At 41.9% G+C, this 14346-nt stretch overlaps 2 protein-coding genes across 4 annotated transcripts in view; both read left to right on the top strand.

The window, feature by feature from the left end:
* METTL9 (methyltransferase 9, His-X-His N1(pi)-histidine) overlaps nt 1-3951 on the top strand; it is a 49959-nt gene extending 46008 nt beyond the window's left edge. For 2 of the 3 annotated variants that reach the window (XM_019987745.2, XM_070779792.1), the window contains exon 5: nt 1697-3951. In XM_019987745.2, coding sequence (XP_019843304.1) covers nt 1697-1902 — 206 coding nt within the window. In that variant the 3' untranslated portion in view covers nt 1903-3951. The remainder of the gene's footprint in view (nt 1-1696) is intronic. The other variant, XM_070779793.1, reaches the window with a different exon arrangement.
* An 8053-nt stretch (nt 3952-12004) lies between these two features.
* OTOA (otoancorin) overlaps nt 12005-14346 on the top strand; it is a 79470-nt gene continuing 77128 nt past the window's right edge. Inside the window, exon 1 of the mRNA XM_070779794.1 lies at nt 12005-13130. The gene's annotated coding sequence lies outside the window, so the exon portion shown is untranslated. The remainder of the gene's footprint in view (nt 13131-14346) is intronic.

The raw sequence follows: 14346 nt of genomic DNA on the forward strand, positions 1-14346 counted from the left end.
ATGTCCAACTCTTTGCGACCCCATGGACTATAACCTGCCAGGCGCCTCTGTCCCTGGAATTTCCCAGGCAAGAATACAGGAGTGGGTTACCATTTCCTTCTCTGGGGGATCTTCCCAACCCAGGGTTCGAATCTGCATCTCCTGCATTGGCAGATTCTTTACCACTAAGTCACCTGGGAAGCCCTTGTGCCCAGTTTTGTGTGACCACTTTTATTGTGAAATAAATGTGTGGAATCTTTGTCATCCAGAACCCCATCCTAGTCCCTCGGGGGCTTCATCAATCAGGTTATTTGTAAACAGCAGAAAGTGACTTGGGCTGACTTAATAAGCAAAAGGGAGTTTATTGAAAGGATTTGAGGGTAGCACAGTGAGTCCCTGGGAGGACTGGAGAATCATGTGTTGCGGTCTACATACAAGACACATGCCCCGAAGTCTGCTGTAAAGCTGATCTGAAGAGCACTGCCAACCGGCAAGCACTGCTGCCTTGGCGTGGCCCACAGCCTGTCAGTGGTACTGCTCCGTGCTGCCCGAGCTGCCTGGACTCACACCACTGCTCCGCCTTCCCAGAGAAGGAGCCTCACGTCCCCACCTCTGGGCCACTTGCTCCTCATTCCAGGTCTCAGGGGAGTGTTTCTGACCTGAGGTCATGAACCAGTGCCTGAGCTGCGAGAAAGAGGAGGGGGAAGCTGCTTCCCCAGGCTTTGCCTTCCACGGGGAAGAGGGGTGCTCGCTGCCGGAAAGAATGAAACCCTCTCCACTGTACTGTGTGTATGCTTGGCACCTGTTGATTATATATTTTGTCATTTACAGAAAGTTATTCTCAATCTGTATTTAGTAATACTTTTAGCATTACTGTGTATTTTTTTTTTTACATCATAGTTGCGTCTGAAAGCACCCCCCAGATTTTATATATACCACTGTGTGTGTTTGTGTGTGTGTGTCTGTAGTCAGTGCTTGGTATGTATGTGAACTGAAGACTTTTTCTAGCCCCCTAGTACCTGGGCATCTGACGCTCATGGGTTTGGAAATGACTAATGTTAACACAGACTTGAGTCACTGTTCCAAGAAATGCTAGGTTGATTCATCCATTCTAGTATGTTATCCTCTCTCTGGTTCTGGAGGTTAACTTGTGTGAAATTCTTCTGCAAAGTTAGAGAGTGGATTGACCTCCCTTGAAAAGCACACCAAATGATCTCTTTTTAGAAATTAAAACCCTCCGTTAACCTATTTTTACTTTCAGCCTGATAAACCCCTCTAGTTAATATGTGGCATGATTTTACTACACTAGTGGCGTTTTCTTACATTTATCCAAAGCACTCTTTCAAACTTTGTTACACTCTGCCTCAATATTTAATAAGCAGTTTTCCAAACCTATTAACCATTACACACCAGTCAGTCTAAGGGAGGGTGATATCAAGAAACTGTCAGAGCAAGTAGTAGTGTGGGCTTTGGGTCTGGTTTAATGAGGGATTACACTTCTGTCCCAGTGTTCATTAACCTTGCAAGCTGGGGCACGTTCTTCAGTCTTCCTGTCTCTACTTCCTCTTTGTCCTACCGCTGGGTCACCCGGGAAATCATTCATCAAAGCACCCAGTGCTTGGCACACACCAAGTCCTTAGCAGATATTGTTCTTCCCCTCTTCTCTCTTTTGAGTAATCTGTTTGTTCAAGAATTTAACTTCATGTTTTTGTTTTAGTAGGTGGCAAGTGGGATAAACCATCGGAAATTTTGGAAATCAAGGGACAGAATTGGGAAGAACAAGTGAATAGTCTGCCTGAAGTTTTCAGAAAAGCTGGTTTTGTTATCGAAGCTTTCACCAGACTGCCATACCTGTGTGAAGGTGACATGTATAATGACTACTACGTTCTGGATGATGCTGTCTTTGTTCTCAAACCCGTATAAACAAGTGGAGGTTGGGGTCTTCAGAGTCCAGCCCAAGAATGTACACTCCGGAAGAGGATCTGCAAGTTCAGTTATGTGAAGGGAGGACCTTTGGGGACTGCCATTCTAAATATCATGTAGGAATTTTAAAAGCCAAATTACTAATTATTGCTTTGTAGTGTGTAAAAGGAATGTTTTTTAAAAAAACAAAAAACCAACTCTTTGAGGATTTTTATCAACTCTTTACTCAGTAATGCAGGTCACACTCCGATTATGGAAAATATTTTTTATACTTAATTGCAGTAGGGACTCATTCCCAAAGCAATAGTCATGACTTCACAGGGAACCAGTAAATGTGGGTTGTTTGTAATAAAATGAAGACTGGGCAATAAAGCTGTCTTTCCAGTTGCAAATATTGGTTATAAAGTATAGCCACTGATCCTCTTTCATGTTTAGAAATTCTGTCATTATTCCAGAAAATGTTTTTAATCATGCTAATAAACTTTTTTTGGAGGTGACTTTGGCATCATGTTGGAGTTACTATAAGGCTTCCCAAGCATCTTTAATTGCTTTGCTTCAGGTGTGCCCAAGTAGTAGCATATATGAAAGAAAGATGAAGTAGATGAGAATATATGGTAAAGGAACGCTTTAGACTTGGGGGTGGGGTGATTACTGCAAATTGTGATGAACACAAGCAACCCAGACTAACTCTCAAAAGAACAGCCTCATTCAGATGTACTTCAGGGACTACCCTCACTCCCCAACTCATATATATATGTTTGTGTTTTTTTTGAAATTCAGAGCAGTGGGTTCTGACTTTGTGGTAACTTGTGTCCTACACTCAGAATTTTGCTTTTCTGGACAATCTCAGGTTCTCAGAATTGGAACATTCAGTTTTGTCTACTGACAAGAACACCACCTAATATTCTTTCAATTCAGCTTCTTAACTCTGTCCTTGTATATACCTCTTTCACAGAACTTGGCTCTTCTCGAAATCCTTAACTGAGTTTATAGTTTGCCAGGAGTATGGTTTGAGAAAACCATGTCAGACTCATGCATTCTAGAATCCGTGAGGGCCTCCAACCATATATCCAGAAAGGTTGCAACGAGCTCATTACCAAGATCGATAACCATTGTGGATGTTCCAAAGAGCAGAGCACTTAACCCAAAATCTAAAATCTCAGTAATCATAGAGATGCCAATTTGAGATCATGCCTATTAACAATATGTTATTCTCACAACTTGCTTTTGTCAGCCAGGTGTTACATTAACTATTCTCATCTATATGCTCATAGAAGTCATCAAATCAGCACATTTACTGCAGCACCTGGGCATAAAGGAGAATTAAAGCCTTGAGAAGAATGACTTTATTATTCAGTAAGAACAGCATTCCCACGTCCTGACACCAGTATCTTCCACCGTTATTGTGTAGTCGTAATAAGAGTTGGGTTATGTGATTTTTGCAAAAGCGTTATTGGTGCTTTCAAATGCTTTTTTCCCCCCCAGGAATTCAAATAAGTGAAGTGCAAATACTTGGCACCTTAGATTGTAAAAATAGAGGAAATGAGTAAATTTAATGTAGTTCTTGTACAGTTGAGTTTTGCTTCTTTATAAGCTGTCATCATCAGGGGTTGCTGTTTAGACTGCTGAACAAGAGTGCACGAGTGACAGATGCTCAGAGGCAGGTTGTTGCAAAGTGTTTCATTAACTTTGAGAATTAATTTGATAGTCTATTTGGAAAAAAAAAGAAACAAACCTCCTTCTTTTCCCCCCAAAATCAGAGAAAGCACATACATTTATGCATTTTAAAGACAAATACTTTCTCAAAATCTGAGGTTCTCTGAAAATCAGCTTCTCAAAAGTGCCGTTTTTTGGTGAAAATTTAAACCAACAAATCCGCTCACATTTCACGCCTGGTCTTGAAAGTCTTGGTGGTATATCATCATTCCACTAGATGGCAGTGTTGCTTACTGAGCGTCAATGACTTTATTTCCCCTTAAATGGAATCATGTTTTTTCTTTTTTTCTCCCCAAAGTATTGATACAATAAACTGCCTTCTTGTCTGCACCATTCCTTGTGTAAGTGTTTCATATCAAGTTAAGGTTGTACTGGAGGAATTAAGAAGACCTCTATTTGCAGTCAAAGCAAGCTAGCCAGTTGACCTTAAAGGTCACAGAGAAAGGAAATGTAAGCTGCACCTGTGAGGCAAAGCTCTTTGCACCTGCAGCTGTAAGCCTCTGGAGTGTTTAGACCACTGATGTCAGAGAGTGGAAGGGAAGAAGACATAATAGCCTTGGTCATTTCTCCCTTGTGCAGAGCTGTTAAGAGAGACAGTGTATTTTCTACCCTTCTCTTATGTCACATCAGTTTTTACATAATTGACCTTTAACAGAAAAGCGGTTGGGCTGGGAAATAAAGTAAAACTTAGTTGTTTCAAGTCATCTTTCTGAGTAAAGCTTTGTTTTCACTTAGTTCTGCTCCAACATGTTTCATTAACTTTGAAATCTACTCCTCAGAGCAGCATATTCAAGCAGACTCATAATGAAGCAAGATGTTTTTACCAGTTGTTTCCTACTGCTTGCTGCTGCTTAATTACTGATAAAAGCATTTCATGACCTTTTTTCTCTAAAAGCTACAGTACCGTCTGTCCACATGGGCTTCCAGTGGCTAAAGTGACTTAGCATGTTTGTGCAGATACCTAAGCACTCCTCAAATAGGCTTATATCCAATGCACCTATGTTACAGCTGGAAGCCAGTGCACTGAGCCAGGGCTAGTAAAATGGACAGCCAGGGCTGTCCAGGTTGAGTTGTGCTGCGTAGGAATCCGCTGAACACAAAACTGGGCTTGTCATTGACTTGAAACAACCAGGATGCTCACCAAGTAACAAATTATCAAAGATATAAAATCATGAATTGGCAGAAGGAAGATCACACTATCCATGCCAAGATCTAAGTGAAAAAATGCACCCTGTATCATGAAGGAAATATTACCACAATAAAAAATTCAATAGCCTGCCCTTTTGCAATTGTTTGATAAGACAGTAGCTAGGCAACAGTGAACAACACAATAAAAATAATTTCACATCTCCTGTAGCTATTTGTATAGGTGTTCATATTTTGGTATCTACTTTATCAATTCTAATATATTTGTATTGTCTTTGTCTTCTGTGTGGGCTTCCCAGCTGGCTCAGTGGTAAAAAACCCACCTGCCAATGCAGGAGAGGCAGGAGACATGGTTTCGATCACTGGGTTGGGAAGATCCCCTGCAGGAGGAAGTGGCAACCCACTCCAGTGTTCTTGCCCGGGAAGTCCCATGGACAGAGGAGCCTGGAGGGCGACAGTCCATACAGTCGTGAAGAGTCAGACACAACTGAGCACATATGCACTCATATCTTCTATGTAGGAGTTGATTCTAACTTCTTTTTAGTTGTTACTTTTATTTTGGAATAATGTTAGATTTCGAGAAACCTTGCAAAGATAGTACAGAGAGTTCCTGTATACCCTTAACCCCCTAACATTGTCTTGCATAGTAGCCACGTTATGTGTCGAAACTGAGAAATTAACATCGGTACCCTATTAGTAAGTAAACTACTGAGTGCTGCAGTTTTGCCCATTTTTCCATCATTGACCTTTTTCTCTGTTCCAGGAGCCAATTCGGCATACTACATCCCATTTAGTTGCTTACGTTTCAAATTGCTTAGTGTTTATTGACACAGTACCATTATTTATATTTTTCTTCCAAATTTTTATTGTAAAATCATATGAAATTTCCCATCTTAACCATGTTTAGGTGTTCAATTCAGTGGTATTTAGTACATGCAAATTGTGTAACCATCACCATAATCCATTTTTACTGTTTTCACATTTGGCAAAACTGGGACTCGGTAGCCATTAACACTAACTCCCTATTCCTTTCCCCCTTCCCCCACCCCAGTCCTGGCGATCACCATTCTACTCTCTTTGAATTTGGCTATTCTAGGTACCTCATATAAGTAGAATCATACAATATTATTTTGTGTGTGACTGGCTTATTTGAGCACAATGATCTCAAAGTCCATCCATGTTATAAAATGTGTCAAAGTTTCTTCCCTTTTTAATGCTGAGTAATATTTCATTGTGTCTTTTGCTTGTCCATTCATCTGTCAGTGGACACCTGCATTACTGGTATTTGTTATTGAGAGTAATGCAACTATGAACAATCTGTTTTGAGTTGCTGTTTTCACTTCTTCGGGATCTATACCCAGAAGTGGAATTTCTGGATCAGACACGAATTCTGTGTTTAGTTTGTTGAGGAATTGCCGTGTTGTTTTTCTCAGTGGCTGCACCATTTTCCATTCCCACTAACAGTGCACAAGGGTTCTAATTTCTCCACATCCTCCCTAACATTTGTTATTTTGTGTTTTTCTTGATAGTAGCCGTTCAATGAATGTGAGGTGGTATACAGTGGGTTTGATTTCCATTTCTCTGGTGATTTGTTTTTATACTACAACTTATATGGCATTGCGTTTCATTTACTAGTAACCTGTACTTTGTAGCTTGCTTTGGCCACCTCATGCGAAGAGTTGACTCATTGGAAAAGACTCTGATGCTGGGAGGGATTGGGGGCAGGAGGAGAAGGGGGCGACAGAGGATGAGATGGCTGGATGGCATCACTGACTCGATGGACGTGAGTCTGAGTGAACTCCGGGAGTTGGTGATGGACAGGGAGGCCTGGAGTGCTGCGATTCATGCGGTCGCAAAGAGTCGGACACGACTGAGCGACTGATCTGATCTGATCTGATCCATATTGATACCAAAGAATTGGAATCACGGTACACTGATACCAAAGTACTTTTTCATTAAGAAATTTCATACTTCTGGAGAATTAGAATTATTATTCCATAACTAGAACTTAAGATTTCCCTCTGGATTTTAGAGTCAATATGCTGTATTCACATGAAGTAAATACTAGTCTATTTTTTGTGCTGCTGCTGCTGCTGCTAAGTTGCTTCAGTCGTGTCCGACTCTGTGTGACCCCATAGACAGCAGCCCACCAGGCTCCCCCATCCCTGGGATTCTCCAGGCAAGAACACTGGAGTGGGTTGCCATTTCCTTCTTCAGTGCATGAAAGTGCAGGACCATTTGAAAATTACTTTCAGTAAGTATAAAATGAAAAGTAAAGATCCCCTCTTTACACCCCCAAATAAATGACCATGTAAATCTGGAATGTTTATACACCTGCATTTCTTAAGTTGTGGAAAATAACTAAGAACAAATCGTCAAGGCTGTATATTGTCACCCTGTTTATTTAACTTATATGCAGAGTACATCATGAGAAATGCTGGACTGGAAGAAACACAAACTGAAATCAAGATTGCCGGGAGAAAGATCAATAACCTCAGATATACAGATGACACCACCCTTATGGCAGAAAGTGAAGGGGAACTCAAAAGCCTCTTGATGAAAGTGAAAGTGGAGAGTGAAAAAGTTGGCTTAAAGCTCAACATTCAGAAAACGAAGATCATGGCATCTTGTCCCACCACTTCATGGGAAATAGATGGGGAAACAGTGGAAACAGTGTCAGACTTTATTTTTCTGGGCTCCAAAATCACTATAAATGGTGACTGCAGCCATGAAATTAAAAGACACTTACTCCTTGAAAGTTATGACCAACCTAGATAGCATATTCAAAAGCAGAGACATTATTTTGCCAACAAAGGTTCGTCTAGTCAAGGTTATGGTTTTTCCTGTGGTCATGTATGGATGTGAGAGTTGGACTGTGAAGAAGGCTGAGCACCGAAGAATTGATGCTTTTGAACCGTGGTGGAAAAGACTCTTGAGAGTCCCTTGGACTGCAAGGAGATCCAACCAGTCCATTCTGAAGGAGATCAGCCCTGGGATGTCTTTGGAAGGAATGATGCCAAAGCTGAAGCTCCAGTACTTTGGCCATCTCATGCGAAGAGTTGATTCATTGGAAAAGACTGATGCTGGGAGGGATTGGGGGCAAGAGGAGAAGGGGACGACAGAGAATGAGATGGCTGGATGGCATCACTGACTCGATGGACGTGAGTCTGAGTGAACTCCAGGAGTTGGTGATGGACAGGGAGGCCTGGTGTGCTGCGATTCATGGGGTCGCGAAGAGTCGGATACGACTGAGCGACTGATCTGATCTGATGATGTCCAAATGCTATTTTCTTCTATCCTGTTCAGGAATCAACACAGTACATTGGTTTTATATTTTCATCTTTTTTCACTTTTTAAAACTATTTTGTATTCAGGTATAGCCAGTACACCCACTCAATGGACATGAGTTTGAGCAAACTGGGAGATAATGAAGGACAAGGAAGCCTGGTGTGCTGCAGTCCATGGAGTCCATGGGATCACAAAGGGTCAGACACGAGTTAGAGACTGAATAACAACAACAAATAGCCAATTAACAATGTGTTAGTTTCAGGTGAACAGTGAAGGGACTCAGCCAAACATATACATGTATCCATTCTCCCCAAACTCCCGTTCAGGTTGCCGCAGAACAATGAGCTGGGTTCCATGTACTGTACGGTAGGTCTTTGCTGGTTACCCGTTTTATATAGAGCATTGTGTATTGGCAACCATAAGTTTGTTCTCGTCGTTTTTGGTTTTTTTGTGTTTTTTTTTTTTTGGTGTGGAAACCCAGGAACCAAGATGCAGAACGCTGCTTTTAAACTTGGAACCCTCAATGCTTTTCAAATGGTAGAGTTGAAATGTTTGAGAATATGTTGGCAGTCCGTTTTATACTCACCCGAACAAAACAGTTTTCCCTACACTTGATGTTGCCCTCTTGTTTTTATTATTTATTATTTATAAGGTGGCTGTGACTGATCATAAAGCACTTCTGGTTTTGGCATTATAAGTAGCATGTTTGTTATAGAAAAAGTGGAAAATACAGACAGGTGTAAAGAATATGCAAGTAGATTTTAGCTGAACCATAACCCTTAGAGGACCACGATTAACATTTTGGTATATACCCTTCTGGACTTTTTTACATACCTGTATGTGCCCACACATACACATTTATAAATTTCTAACATTAAAAATTTTGACAATAAAAGATACCTTTATGCTTCCAAGATGAATCATGTGAAACTCATACACACCTATTTTCTAAATCAAAAATTGACAAAAGATGGAAGACATTTTCTATCATCTAGTGCTTGACAGTAAGCTGCTTGTTTGAAGGATTAAACCAGGAGCCTAGGAATAAAAGGATGTTTTTAAGGATGCTGATAAATATTATAACTATTTATAAATAACATTAATAAATATTTATAAATAACCATCAACTGAGCAACAGCAGCAGAGTCGATCATTTTTGAAGAGTATATGTAATTCTGCCACCAACAAAGTAATGTCAGCATTATACATTTCAGTTTTTAAAAAATTTCAGGCATTGAGATGTGTTTCATTAAATGTAAAGGATTGCAAGAAAATCTCTAGAGTTCACAATTATATGTGTTGTTCAGTTGCTCAGTTTTGTCCGACTCTTTGCGGACCCCATGGACTCTATGTAGCACGCCAGGCTTTCCTGTCCATCACCAACTCCCAGAGCTTGCTCAAACTCATGTCAATCGAGTCAGCGATGCCATCCAACCATCTCATCCTCTGTCATACCCTTCTCCTGCCTTCAGTTGTTCCCAGCATCAGGGTCTTTTCCAGTGAGTCAGTTGTTCACATCAGGTGGCCAAAGTATTGGAGCTTCAGTTTCAGCATCAGTCCTTCCAATTAATATTCAGGACTGATTTCCTTTAGTATTGACTGGTTTGATCTCCTTGCAGTCCAAGGAACTCTCAAGAGGCTTCTCCAACACCACAGTTCAAAAGCATCAATTCTTCAGTACTCAGCCTTCTTTATGGCCCTACTCTCACATCCATATGTGACCACTGGAAAAACCATAGCTTTGACTAGACAGACCTTTGTTGGCAAAGTAGTATCTCTGCTTTTTAATAAGCTGTCTAATTTGGTCATAACTTTTCTTCCAAGGAGTAAGTGTCTTTTAATTTCATGGCTGCAGTGATTTTGGAGCCCTGAAAAATAAAGTCTGTCACTGTTTCCACTGTTTCCCCATCTATTTGCCATGAAGTGATGGGAGAAGGGAGTGGCAAATCACTTTAGTATTCTTGCCTTGAGAACCCTATGAACAGTATGAAAAGGCACCTTTGTCAAGAGGCTCTTTAATTCCTCTTCGCTTTCTGTCATAAGGATGGTGTCATCGGTATATCTGAGGTTATTGATATTTTTCTTGGCAGTCTTGATTCTAGCTTGTCCAGCCCAGCATTTCACATCATGTACTCAGCATATAAGTTAAATAAGCAGGGTTTCAATATACAGCCTTGATGTTATCCTTTCCCAATTTGGAATCAGTCCATTGTTCCATGTCCAGTTCTATCTGTTGATTCCTGATCTGCATACAGGTTTCACAGGAGGCAGGTAAGGTGGTCTGGTATTCCCATCTCTTGAATTTTCCACAGTTTGTTGTGATCCACACAGTCAAAGGCTTTAGCATAGTCAGTGAAGCAAAAGTGGATGTTTTTCTGGAATTCTCTTGCTTTTTCTGTGACCCAGTGAATGTTGGCAGTTTGATTTCTGGTTCCTCTGTCTTTCTGAATCCAGCTTGAACATTTGGAAATTCTCGGTTGATGTACTGTTGAAGCCTGGCTTGGAGAATTTTGAGCATTATTTTGCTAGCATGTGAAATGAGTGCAATTGTGGGGTAGTTTGAAGATTCTTTGGCATTGCCTTTGTTTGGGATTGGAATGAAAACTGACCATTTCCAGTCCTGTGGCCACTGCCGAGTTTTCCAAATTTTCTGGCATATTGAGTGCAGCACTTTCACAGCATCATCTCTGTGGATGTGAAATAGCTCAACTGGAATTCCATCACCTCCACTAGTTTTGTCTGGAGTGATGCTTCCTAAGGCCCACTTGACTTTGCATTCCAGGATGTCTGGCTCTAGATGAGTTATCACACCATCGTGGTTATCTGGGTCATTAAGATCTTTTTTTGTATAGTTCTTCTGTGTATTCTTGCCATCTCTTCTTAATATCTTCAGCTTCTATTAGGTCCATACCATTTCTGTCCTTTATTGTGCCCATCTTTGCATGAAATGTTGCCTTGGTATCTCTAATTTTCTTGAAGAGATCTCTAGTCTTTACCATTCTATTGTTTTCCTCTATTTCTTTGCATTGATCACTGAGGAAGGCTTTCTTATCGCTCCTTGCTATTCTTTGGAACTCTGCATTCGGATAGGTATGTCTTTCCTTTTCTCCTTTGCCTTTTGCTTCTCTTCTTTTCTCAGCTATTTGTAAGCCCTCCTCAGACAGCCATTATTGCCTTTGTGCATTTCTTCTCCTTGGGGATGGTTTTGATCACTGCCTCCTGTACAATGTTACGAACTTCTGTCCATAGCTCTTCAGGCACTGTGTCCATCAGATCTAATCCCTTGAATCTATTTGTCACTTACACTGTATAATTGTAAGGGATTTGATTTAGGCCATACCTGAATGGCCTAGTGGTTTTCCCTACTTTCTTCAATGTAAGTCTGATTTTGCAATAAGGAGTTCAAGATCTGAGCCACTGTCAGCTCCTGGTCCTTCTTTTTGTTGACTGTATAGAGCTTAGAAAAGATAGAAAAGATAGTTATGGATAATTCCATCATGCACACTTAACACTTCAATGTATTTCCTGTTTTAATACAAGTGCATATATGTTGCATGTGTGCATGCTCAGTTCAGTTCAGTTCAGTTCAGTCGCTCAGTCGTATCCGACTCTTTGCAACCCCATGAATCGCAGCACGCCAGGCCTCCCTGTCCATTACCAACTGCCGGACTTCATTCAGACTCTCGTGCATCGAGTTAGTGATGCCATCCAGCCATCTCATCCTCTGTCTTCCCCTTCTCCTCCTGCCCCCAATCCGTCCCAGCATCAGTCTTTTCCAATGAGTCAACTCTTCGCATGAGATGGCCAAAGTACTGGAGTTTCAGCTTTAGCATTATTCCTTCCAAAGACATCCAAGGGCTGATCTCCTTCAGAATGGACTTATTGGATCTCCTTGCAGTCCAAGGGACTCTCAAGAGTCTTCTCCAACACCACAGTTCAAAAGCAACTCAGTTGTGTCTAACTCTTTGCAACCCCATGGACTGTAGCCTTCGAGGCTTCTCTGTCCCTGGAATTTTCCAGGCCAGACTGCTGGTGTGGGTTGCCATTTCCTCCTCCAGGGAATCTACCAACCCAGGGATGGAATCTATGTCTCCTGCATTGGCAGGCGGATTCTTTTTCACTGAGCCACCTAGGAAGCCCTTACATAAACACATATGACTTCATGTTTGACTTTTTTAGATATAAAATTATTTCCTTGTGTATTTATTACACAGTCTTTGTTCATACCCATTTAAATAGCTGTATAACCCATGAAGTTGATGTAGTATAGTTTATGTAACCATTTCCTTAATGGCAACCCGAGTTGAATCTTTTCCCACCTGAGTCTCCTATTGCATTTATATGCAGTGCTGCTGCATTAAATATTTTGGTACACTTTTTTTTACTTTTTTTTTTGGTGCACTTTTTTTTACTTTTTTAAAAAAAAAAAAACTTTTTTTTACTTCTGAGGATTTTTTTCCCCTTTATATAAATTTGGTCACATTTACTGACCAAGGTGTCTGAATATCTTTACAGTTCTTTTGTTTGTTTTTTTACCATTGTATTATGGAAAATTCCAAGCACATGAAAAAGAAGAAAATAGATAATAATAACCCCTGCTCGGGAGGCAGCTAGTATCAACAGGGACCCAGATTGTTTCACCCAGATTCCTGCCCCTCCTTGGTCCCCGTTATTTCCAAGCAAGTCCCAGACATCATGTTTCAGCTTTGTAAATATGTATCTGCAAAATATAAGGACTCTAAAAAAAGAGCCATATTGCAGTTGTCACACGTGAAAAAACTAACCAGTAAGCCTCCAGCGACCACATTGCTCCAATTGTTCCATCATTTTTTAAATAGTTTGTTTGAATTCAGATCCAAATAAAGTTCCTACACGCAATTGGTGGATGTGTTTGGAGAGCCCTTCAGCCTCTTTCCTCACCGGTCTTTCGGAAAGGGGCGAGGGAGAGAGCGCGCTTTTGTTGGCATCTTGCACCTGCGGGACTGTGACCCCCACGGCGCTCGGTGCCCGGGTCTCCACTCCGGCCGCCGCAGGGACCGCCCGCGTTGGACTCGGAGCAGCGGCGCCGGGCACGGCAGGTGAGGCTCGGGCGGCGGGGACAAGGTCCCCGCAGGGCCCGTCGCAGGGGACGCGGGCGGCCGCTGCTCAGGCGCTTGGGGGCGCGAGGGCCAGGGACTCGCCGTGGGGTCTGCCTGGAAAAGGGGCGCAAGCTACAAGGGGGGCGGCGGAGGCCAGAGGGAGAAAGGAGAGTGGGTAGAGGGAGATTCGGCGCCTTGAAGGGCTCGTGGGGAGGGGGCGTCCATGGGTGGTGAGGGGAGGAAATTTCTAAGAAAGGGATCCGAACCCCCTTAATAAAAGCAGCCATGAAGGCAAGGACTTTGTCATGATATCAATAGCAACAACAGAAACATCAATAATAATAGCTACTATTTGTCCAGTGTTTATATGTGCCAGTGCTGGGGTCAGATTTTTTTTTTTTACATATTTTACATACAAGCAAATTTCTTTACATATTTTTCCAATTATATTTCATGGCTGTTGTGAGCAAGAAATGAGAATATTCAGGCAGAGCAAACCGTTACACATTGGATAAATTGATGAACTATAAAATAACATTTACACAGTCTTTGTGCCTGCTTAGGGGTTTCAATCATGTCCAACTCTTTGGGACCCCATGGACTGAAGTCTGCCAAGCTCCTCTGTCCATGGGATTCTCCAGGCAAGAATACGGAAGCAGGTTGCCATGCCCTCCTCCTGGGGCTCTTCCCCATCCAGGGATGGAACTGGGGTCTCCTGCACTGCAGGCAGATTCTTTACCATCTGAGCCACCAGGGAAGCCCCTGTCTTTGTGAGGTATTATCACCATCCGCATTGTACAAAGAAGGGAACGTAAGCCCTAAGAAGTCAAAGAGTTTGTTGAAGAGCACACAGCTAGTAATCAGTGGTCTAAATGAAAACTGGGGCTTCTAGCCCCGAGATGGCACTGGCCATCTGGAGTTCAGGTTCAGGGCCACTAAGCAGAGGCTGGAGAGCAGAGCTACTCAGTGTTTGGAATCATTTAGCTCAGGGCTTGGGACCTGGCCCTGCCACCTAATAGTTATGTGATCCTCGGCAGGCCACTCGACCTTTTAAAACCCATTTCCTTGTCTGTGAAATAGAAATTGCAGTTAACATTTGCCTCAAAGATTCTGCAAGGACTACATGAGGCAGTGTGTGTAGAGGGGTGAGGGCTTCGTTCTCACTCAATTCAGTGGTCGCTACAATTATGATTCCTAGACAGCCAGGTGGCCCTGC

Source organism: Bos indicus, chromosome 25 (genome assembly GCF_029378745.1).
Source record: "Bos indicus isolate NIAB-ARS_2022 breed Sahiwal x Tharparkar chromosome 25, NIAB-ARS_B.indTharparkar_mat_pri_1.0, whole genome shotgun sequence".
Lineage (NCBI taxonomy): Eukaryota > Metazoa > Chordata > Mammalia > Artiodactyla > Bovidae > Bos > Bos indicus.